At 37.8% G+C, this 10,508-nt stretch overlaps 1 protein-coding gene across 2 annotated transcripts; it reads left to right on the top strand.

Moving 5' to 3' along the window:
- The first annotated feature begins 525 nt into the window (after nt 1-525).
- LOC116805584 lies at nt 526-1,562 on the top strand. Of its 2 annotated transcripts, none has more exons than XR_004365265.2 (4): nt 526-644; nt 706-871; nt 933-1,100; nt 1,162-1,562. XR_004365265.2 is itself a non-coding variant. In XM_032738309.1 (4 exons), the coding sequence occupies exons 1-4, from the start codon at nt 627-629 to the stop codon at nt 1,288-1,290; spliced, it is 438 nt and encodes a 145-aa protein (XP_032594200.1). In that variant the 5' UTR covers nt 536-626; the 3' UTR covers nt 1,291-1,562. The 2 variants fall into 2 exon arrangements, 1 of the variants encoding a protein (XP_032594200.1); XM_032738309.1 differs by having other exon boundaries at nt 536-644; nt 749-871.
- The last annotated feature ends 8,946 nt before the right edge of the window (nt 1,563-10,508 follow it).

Below are 10,508 nucleotides of genomic sequence, written 5' to 3'. Positions count from 1 at the left end.
CAATTATTATAAAGATCGGATAAGAAACACCCAAAACTTATTATCATATTGATCTCATATCAATTCAGCAGATGCAAGCATTTTGTCTATGCAAAATTATGGGCGAACATGTGTGAGAAAGGGATGGCACGATAATCGATAAATATTCTGCAGCGCCCCAAAATCTACGATCCCGTAGATACATACACACATATATATGTATGTGTAAGCGCGTGATAATGGCAAGCCGGTGATTTTGGTTCGGACTTAAAAACATGAGATGCCATCGTTCTTTTCAGTGCATGTGCTGGCCGTAAGAAATGAGAGCAATCGCACACCTGGTTAGATTTGAGGAAATATAACAAATAGACTATAATAATATATTTAAGAACTGGGTACAGGGTATGCCACAGTCGAGCTCACTTAACTTCACAAATTTTACTTGTCATTATGTAAAGAAGTGTGGAGCTTAGTATTTTCAATGTAATTCAAACAGTATTTTGTTATCGGAGAAACCCCTGTCAAATATTTATAAAATACTAAGAGTAGGTCACTCACTGTTCTGTCAGTGGCTGTATGACTGTGCATAAATTGGGAAACTGGAATTTTGACTACTTACTATTGGCAATCCGAAGAGAACTTTTAATATGAGCGATCGCCAAATTGTAAGTAAAATTAAATATAGATTTGGAGTCAATACAGCTTGCTCATAATCTGACCCATAAGAGACGAATTAGTCCATTGAAGTTTTTTTCGGCATTCTTGGCAGCAAAAAGCATCCTTATTCGTGATAAATCAGCGCATGTTGTATTTGCTCAAAGTGTTAAAGGAAACTATAAACGTTTACAAATCCGATCTGAACTTGAATTTGGATTGGAAAGAAAACAAGCATGTAAGTAAAATTAAATATAGATTTGGAGTCAATACAGCTTGCTCATAATCTCACCCATTAGAGACGAATTAGGCTATTGAAGTTTTTTCGGTATTCTTGGCAGCGAAGAGCACCCTTATTCGTAATAAAGCAGCGCATTAGGTATTTGATCAAAATGTTAAAGAGAATTATGAACGTTTACAAATCCGATCTGAAATTGAATTTGGACTGGAAAGAAAACACGCTTGTTGTAAGTAAAATAAAATATAGATTTGGAGTCATTGCGGATAGCTTCTAACCAAATCTATTAGAAGCCGATGTTACACGATCTTATCGCGACCTATCGGCGTTATTCGAACCTGATCAAAAGCCGTTCTCAAGGAAAGTGTTTAGTATGCACTCCGACATTTAACGGTTGCTGGGAGGTGACTGAAATATAATTTTTAAAAAAGGCAAAACCAGCTGCACAACAATATCAAGCGGAAGGAGATGACACGCAGAAGAAGTAGAACAACAACAACGACAACGACAACAACAACAGCAACAGCAACAACATTAGAAAGGAGCTCATATAATACGAAGGGACGAGGATAATCAACGCACACTAAGCACTTTGGCAACTGCTCGCCAAAAGTGTCGTCTCTTAATAAATGTAAATGTGGCCAAGTATGAGCAATTATAGAATGGTAATTTACATTAAAATTTGATGTACTTGCTGAACACTCTACGATCTTTGCTTCTACGCACACAGTCTCCAACTGTGAGTAAGTGCGGCATAAATTTTGTTTTTCTCTCAATTTGAATACTTTGTCCGTAAAGGCAAAACGTGTAGGTATTGTCCATCGTCCATACATAGAGAGAGGCAAGAAGTGAGAGCAAAAGAGAGAGAGAGAGATACAGAGTGAAATATACATATATATACAGAGAGAGAAAGAGAGAGAGAGAATACTGCGACCATCGCATTAAGTGCACATTTTAGCACCGAGTCCCTCATGGGAAAGCTTTTGCGTGAGATTGTTAAATATTTGAAGAGCCTATAAAATCGCTTTAAACATATCCGAAAGAAACAGAAGTTCGATTTAAGGACTTTATATGTACACATGTAGTTTAAAAGATATACGATGCAAAAGAGCATACATTTCAAATCAGAATTAACTAATTTCGATTTGGTTTAGCTATTTTAACCGATTAGACAGAGTATGCGACAGTGAGTAACAGTAAAAATAGTTGCAACCACAAAGCTTAAGCCTATTATCTTTTTTTTATTTATTTTATTTTTATTATTATTATTACTTTTTTTTTTTTTGGGGTATCATTGCGCTGGCATAATGACGCCTGTTGTCATTTTGTGCGGCCGTCGACCAAGGGAAACACTCATTCGCACAGCTGTCTTATTATTGTTCCTCTTGTTGGCACACAGTACTGTGTGTGTGTGTGTGTGTGTGTGTATTTGTGTGCAGACATTGTAAGTGAGTACTAGAGTGACTGTGTACAGTGCCTAACTAGCAGGAAGTCATTAAATTGTTTAGCGCCTTTAATGCGCCCCACATCTTCTACAATGGCCAATGTCTGTCCAGCAACATCGTCACAGCCAACAACAGGAACAACAGCAACAGCAACAGCAACACAGAATGATGTCAGTGCCGACGCTTGCTTGCAGCTGGCTGGGCCAATTAGCATAGGCTGCTTTAGAGGGGCTATCCTATGCTGAAACGTGTTCGCCACATCAAAAAAAAAGAACAAAAATACACTCAACGAAAACTGATATACTTGCTTACGATTGTGGATTTACGCAAAACTAAAAATAACATTGCATTACAACGAATTTAGTTTGTAGCCTGAAGGGTTTGGTACAATTTGGCTGAGAAAACTTGTACCCTCGTTCAAATAAAACGACAAGTTTCACTCTTTTAATTTATTTACAGAGCAAATCATCTGTCTAACCAGCTATTCGGATAGCAGGTTTCCGTTGTGTTTTTATATGCCCTTTTAAATAATGGCAAAACAAACTTTATTTGACGACATCGAAAGATGAGAAATCGAAGGGATCTTTGCACTTCATAAATATCCTACTCGTAATCGTCATATAAAATGCATATAAATATAAATGTTAAGCAAATATTTGTTGATTTGTTTTAACCGATGCAGACAAAAGGCCGCGCAAAACTTTTTATTGCTCATTCGCAGTGTTGCCACCTTACCACCTTACCACCTACCAGATCCAGCACCACCCACAGCCACCATCCCCAATACCCAACGACTAACCATCAGTCGTTAAGGAAATCGCGGCAACCCCTTTGAGCAATCAGCCATTCGGTTTGCTTATCACAATCGTTGTGGGTGTGCCGTGGAAGGCTCAACTTCATCATTTTTATACCCTCTAACGCATATTTTGGATGTTTCAAAATGGGTATTATGAAATTGAAAATATCTAATATACATATAAATGACATTCAATAAATGTATGCAAATGTACTCGTACATGTTTAATTATGCGTCTGTCATTTAAAATATTCCTGCAAACTCACAAATCAACTTTATCAACTAATTACTTATAAATTATATTATAGTAATATTTGTCATGTACATACAATTTGTTTGTTACGGGGTATTTATTGGTTGGACAGTCTCATCAACTGATTTATTATTTGTTTTATTTTTATTTTCAGTATTCCTCGATATTTGTCAGTCAGTAAAACTTTCGAGCGTTATTTAGCCATAAGAAATCAAACTTTCTTAATTAACTTTCTTTAGCATCGTCGACATCGCCGTCAAAGTCGAAGGCAGATAGACAAAGTTAAGTGGGTTATGGCAGTCGATAAAAAAGAAAGAAACAAAAAAAAAATAAAATAAAATAAAGCAAAAAGGTTTACATATATGTATATACAAATATAAAATATATGTAGATATGTATGTTAAATTAAAAGGGTGGCCCTAATTTTGGTTCATGTTTGAAAATGTGATTCGTCTTGGTTGTCCTTTGCCTCATACGAATGTTATATCACGTGTGAACCATCCGGTGGGTAGGTGCGAAAGGGGCTGGGGCATGCAGCATGGGCGTGTATTTGGGTTTGTTAAGGTGACGGAGAAGCGGCGGGTTGGGAATATTTTATTTTTCAGCCTGTTGTATCAAAAGTTTTATTGATTTTCAAGTTTGAATGATAACTTTGAAAGAATTTCGCTTTTGTGTGTCTGTGTACCAAATTGTTAAATTGCTTGTTATTGACAAATGCAAGTGCAGTTTGTGTGTGTGGGTGTGGGAGTGTGTGTGTGTGTGTGTGTGTGTGTGTGTGCGTGTGCGTGGGTGTGTTAGGCACTCGTTAGAGTTGGCACTGTGGGATCCTTTTGCTGGTACGTCTCGCGCGTCGTTGTGCCCAAAGTTATCAATTCCAATTATATAACCAAAAATAATTTGAAAACTTTTCGGCAATTTTGCAAAAGACCAACACACACACACACACACACACAGACACACACAACCATACGCATATAAGCACACACATACACACACAAGCACACTTATGACTTTATAAGTTTATACTTGTTACCTGCGACTTGTCAAGTATTTGACTTAATCTCTGCGCACTCCGCTCGATGGCGCATTGAAGTTTTCACTCAACTTTCAAGTTGCATTTCTTAGCTGTCACACTGCAGCGCAGAGACAAAGACAGAGGATAGATGGAGAAAGAGATAGAGAGACAGGCAGGCGATGAGTATTTTTCCTCTGTGACATGTTTAACAGCTATGTAAATCAATGGTTTTCATAACTTTTAGTTTTCCTTGTTGAAGTGCTCTTCAGGTTTTTATACCCTGAACCCATTAAATACGCTGAAATGGGGTACACTGATGTTGTGCAAAAGTATGCAACAGTGTATAAAAATTCAGATTAAATGTAGAAATAAATGGATCTCAGCGACTTCGCCAGTTGCACAAAAATGGAAACAAATCAATTACCGATAGCAATAAAAGACAAGAACATTCCAATGCATATAAAAGATACGTTTGGCAAAATAAATAGAACATGCATTTTAATCGGTTGATCGCTTGTTGAATATTGTTTTTTTGTTTTACTTTCTTTCGTTATATCTTATCGTGTATTTCTTGTATGTCGATATTAGGTATCATCGGAGTCAGATTGCGAACTGCGTTTTGTGTTATTTCGGAGGTCGAAAGAATGGTTAGATTGCCAGATCAGTCAAATTCTTAAAGGGACCATTATAGCCTTATATAAGACGATAATGTGGGTAAACTTAGACTAATGCTTAGCATTTAAGCATTTGTTTTTTCTTTGTCAAAACGCTCGCTGCACATCAATTGCTTAGTTTGCTAAGGCACTGGCAACTCCATGTAGGCCATAACTGAAGTGAATTGAATTCGATCACCTCGCACTGTTTTCAAGTGGTGCCGTTTAGTGGTGATGTCATTGAATGAGCTTAAATTGAGCGTTGAGCATGATTGGTAATCGACTGGCTTCTGTTCGAGTATCTTCTCTTCTTTCTACTCTTCTCTCTTCTCACTTCTCACTTCTCACTCTGTTGCTGTTCCACCTTGACAGTAAACCCGAAAAAAAACTTTAATGTAACTTTGTTGTAGTTGGCAAAAAGGAACTGGCTACATGGTTTACCCGCATGCAACCTCAGGCAAAGTTTGACTGCAACTTTTGTTGCGTGCAGCTGCCATTAAACAGCTATCTATACATTAAGTTAAGCAGGTGTGTGTGTCTGTCTGTGTGTGTGTGTGTGTGTACGCCTTGTGGTGAATGGAGTGTACACTATTGCTCAGGCTTGCTCAGGTGGGTGCCTGATGACATCACGCTTGGTATTTTTTATGTTTCTTGGCAAAGCAAATAGCAGAGGAAATTGAAAAATTCGCGTTTTAATTTTTTTTTTGTTTTTGCATCAAAAGTTGAAAATACGTCATTTTGAAAAAAATAATTGAGAATCATGGTTACAAGCTGTATATATTGAGTCTTAGTTAGTTTGCATGCTCGCTGACATAACGAAGAATATATTCCACGTTTGAAGTCTCTCGTTATTGTCTTTCCACAACTGTCGAAGACACGGACAGATGGACATTGCTATATATGTATATATAAATGTGCCCATATACCGTCGGTGGAAAAAGAAGAAGCAAGAAACACTATGAGAGAGGTGTGAGAAACCACTCGACATCTTGTTGACAATGTAAATAATGCGGCTAAGGGCGACGGATGGCCAGCGATGTGAGGGCCGTTTGGGCCGTGGTTGGCGAGATATAAGTGCGGCAAGCGGCAAGGATTCAAGTGCATGTGTTTGCAGTGACGTTGATAAGCCGCAAAAGTGTCATAAAAAATAAGCAACTGCCGCAACGGCAACGACGGCAACGATGGCAACACCAACGACAGCAACGACAACGATGAAGGCAACGACAAAAAGCTCTGTTGCTCTGTCGCAGTCGCTGCCAGGCGCTGGCGTCAGCGTTTTGTTTTGGTCATGCTAAGCAACTTTTTGGAGCTGGCAACGATGTCTGACGCTTTCTGTGCGCAGTTACGAGAATTTATAAAATTCACATTGACGCTGCAAGTGTCATTTATCAACGTGTCACTGGCACACGCCCATGCATACAGCGACATAGAGAGCGAGTGTGGGCACGAGAGAGAGCGAGACAGAGAGACAGATAGAGAGAGAGAGAGAGAGAGAGGATGCAAAAGAGGGTTGCTGAAAAGCTGTGTGAACTTAAACACTTTTCCAATAAGAGTTGAGATGAGGTCCGTAGTAATGAAAATGTCAACAAATAGTCACAAACACATACAACTCTTATTTTCAAATATTCAAATTCTGGTTATTACTTGTTAACTCGAACTCTACATGGACAAGTATCGGGTTATGATGAAATGCAGTTGATTTGATCACGATTTGGGTAAAAGTTTTGTCTTCCATTTCAAAGGCATTCGCATACATATTCGAGCGCTACACTTCAAACGAAGGGAATTTAATTAAAACAAACTGTTTCAGATAACAACTCCAATCGCCAAACTTTGGCTATAAATATTATTTAACATAAATGAAGTGAAATATGTAATTAAAACACGACAAAGAAGGCAATTAATTTCTTCTTTATTTTTAGCTGTTCTTAATTTGATCTATTTTTTTTTAAACTTTAAAATAAACTCGAGAAAACTCAGTTTTTACTTGAGTTGTTTCAGAAATTCTTCGAACTCATCTCGAATTGGCGTTGCGGCCAAATTAAATGTCCGCCCACGTGAAACTTTTCGCACTTGGCCCAAGATTTTCAACTGCTTTTGTGTTATGACAATTATAATTGTACTTTTCCACATTTGTTGCATATGTGTGTGTTTCTTTGTGTGCATTTCTTGGAAAGTAGCATTTACGAGTGGAAATTGTAGCAAACGTTTTGTGGGTCTGTCGGCATTTGTGGACATGATATGGGTGTAGTATTGTAGCCTTGTTGCACTTTTCTGCCAAAAAGCATAGTAACTGAAAGCTGCATCAAATAAAGTAGTTAAATTAAATTATCTGTGTGTGTGTGTGTGTGTGTGTGTGTGTGTGTGTGCCCATGAGGTTGCCTTAAGTAGACATAGATTTTAAGACAAAAAAACAAAGCGTCGCAGCTGCTCGTAGCCGCCTTCCAAAACCTGCTAAAGTTTGGTTGGCCTGAGAAATGGCGCCGTCGGGCGTTGGGCTGAGGGCGGGTCTCTGAGCTGTGGGCGTGAGCCAAAGTTGCAGTCCAAATGAAATATGTTCTGTGGCACGGCGAAAATCGCAGCCAAAATACGGAAACCATCCAAAAGAGAGATAGATGGGGAGAGAGATAAAGAGAGAGAGAGAGGGAGGCAGAGAAAGAAGGAAAGAAAGAGAGGAGAGAGTGAATCAAAAAGCGTTGCGAGCAAGTTTTGGCTACAGAAATTTATAAGATTTATATTTAATTGTTGTTTTTGGCTTTTGCGGCAGCTTGCGCACGTCTGCCATTGCTTTCTGCTCTGTACTTTGAGTTTGGCAAACAAATTAATTAACGAAATTAAATGGCAAATGACAAATGACAACGCACGTAAAAAGTCTTGCCAACGGACAAACGTACCCTTGGCACAGCCAACCCCACAACCACACACACAAATCAACTGGCAAATTGGCAAAACCATTGAACTATGCAACCGCAAACAGAAACATTCATCTAACTGCAAAATCAAAATTACTGTGAAAATCATAATCAGAATCCGCATCTGAATGCATGCAATCAAATCCTGATTATGCCAAGTGTAAACAGTTATATGTATTTGCCATTGGCAAGCGGAGTCCAACTGCTCACATCTGTGGTAATATTTGTTAAAATTACTAATTGTTAATCAATCAATATTGATTAATAACAAATTATATATTATTAGTAAGGCGAATTATAATATAGGTAATTGGTAAGCTTGGTTGTCTTTCTATGGTTTCAATGCTTGGTTTCAATTCAGTTATTCTGCTCAATAATACAATGTATCCTAAATTGGACCGGAGTAGAATCATAATGTTCTCTTCAAGGGTATTATTTTAATTCACAAGTATAAATTTATTTATATTTTTTCTCAACTCAAAACCGTCAACCGTAGCAAATCGTTATGGTACCGGGAAAGTATGCAATGCAGAGCAGAAGCGAACTGAAGTGAACTGAATTGCGATTTACCATGGACTAGCAATTACAAATTAATTGGTAAGTAATGCTGCATGTTGTGGCCACAATGGTTCATGCCGCTAATGATGATCATAATCACAACAAATCACAACGATAATCAGCATTGCCATCATTGACATCACCTGCTGATGACTCCGAAGTTAAAATTCTTTTATCTGAGTCGTGCAATTATGAAAGCATTTATTAAGTGATCACAGTGAATTATCAGGTGCGCATATATATATACATATATATATATTTTCAAATTCTGATAAGCGGCTTAACGGATTTAAGGTTGATAATTGTGCGCTGTGTCGATTTATTTTAATTAATATAATTTAATTTAATTATTTCAGGCTCATCGAAAGCTTTTTCTTAGCCTTGTGCTAGCTTTCCAAAAGTATTCAGCTTTCCGATTATTTACATTTTAACTTGAGCTCCTTTATCCCTATGAGAAACAAAATACTTTGAATTATTGATTATGTGCATTAATTTACACAGCTTTCTCGACTATAACATTCTTACTTGTTATAATATTGTTGTGAAAAGCCCAAACCAAATTGAGTTGGTTGTCCTGTAATTTGCACTGTGCAGCTCTGTGGTCTGCAGACATGTTTGGTAATATAGTTAGCCACATATTAGACGCCACAAAAGCCACGACCACACTTTTAATTAAAGTGAAAACTATGAAAATTTGAAAAATAATTCTCAAAAAACGAAGAGTCTAGTCTGATCTAATGCAAATAAAAACAAGTAAGAATGCTGTACTCGAGTGAGCTCGACTGCGATATACCCTCAACCCAGATTATCTTGCCCAACCTTTCTCTATTTATATACACATTTATTTATTTAATTTATTATAACGAGATGAATATGAGAATATTTGTATAAATACTATAACTTGCGTGTTTCTTATCTTCTTATGATCTTGATGAAATTCGGCCGGCTTATTATATATTCATAATAAATCTTTGCCTTTATTGCGTTGAAAATGTGTCGGTATTCGTACTTTGTGAGATCGTAGAACCTGTTACATACTTTGGGACGACTTCGTTATTCCTTCTTACCAATTTTCAATGGATCCAGGATATACAAACCAAATCAGGAGCTGGCCAAAAAAGAAGTACGCAAAACCCCAAAAAGTTGTACATGTAACTGTTGGTGAGGGCAGCTAAGAAGAAGGTGCGAGACCTCTGTGTAGTAATGGTTCATGTTTATGTTTGTATTTCTTTTTGTGCTGATAGTGTGTGTGTGTGTGAGTGTGTGTGTGTGTGTGTGTGTGTGTGTGTGTGTGGTAATTTACATGATTTATTCAGTTATAATAAACCGCAAGAGCTGCTAAGGCAACAGAAGCTGCAACAGAGCAGGCACACGTCGAAGGGCAGACTATACACACACGGCACACACACACACACACACACACAAACACACACAAACACACACAAACACACACACACACACGGCACACACACACACACACTGGCACCGATACACAGACAAAAACATGCAAGGCAAACAAATGCCAATGTGCAACGGTGCGTATGAAGGCAAATGGCAAACTTGCAACCACAAAAGGCAACAAGCAAAGCCAGGATATTGCTATTGCAACAGTAGCTGGTCGGAAATATGCAATGCCCAAATAGCTACGAAAATGATTTGCCGAATTGAATTGGCATTAACTATGTGGCGTCTGTACTATGTGAATATTACTCGAAGGGAGCCAAGGTCTATCCAAGTGCAGCAAATCTCTCATCAACAGCTACTTCTGGCTAACTTCAAACAATCAAATAATCACCATCCATCCACAAAGGAACGAATCAATTTTAATGTAATCAATTTAACTATGTTTTTCATATCTCAATGGATCAATGTCCATCTGAGTCAAGCGAATCTATGCACGGTAATGCTTAGTTATTTAATTGTAATTTGCTTTCTATACAAAATAGTTAGTCTAATTTCCGGATTTTTGTAGCTAGTGTGTGACGAAGCGTGTTTTGGGTATTTA

The sequence above is a fragment of the Drosophila grimshawi genome, unplaced genomic scaffold, assembly GCF_018153295.1.
Source record: "Drosophila grimshawi isolate 15287-2541.00 unplaced genomic scaffold, ASM1815329v1 contig_848, whole genome shotgun sequence".
Classification (NCBI taxonomy): domain Eukaryota; kingdom Metazoa; phylum Arthropoda; class Insecta; order Diptera; family Drosophilidae; genus Drosophila; species Drosophila grimshawi.
The sequence above is the reverse complement of the archived record's forward strand: the minus strand, read 5'-3'. Positions and strand labels throughout refer to the sequence as shown.

Excerpts from the sequence above, each read along its gene's own strand:
- LOC116805584 (XM_032738309.1), top strand. Across the intron at positions 872-932 it reads ATTGGAAAGAAAACAAGCAT|AGACGAATTAGGCTATTGAA; the intron begins GTAAGTAAAATT and ends CTCACCCATTAG. Across the intron at positions 1,101-1,161 it reads GGAAAGAAAACACGCTTGTT|AAGCCGATGTTACACGATCT; the intron begins GTAAGTAAAATA and ends CAAATCTATTAG.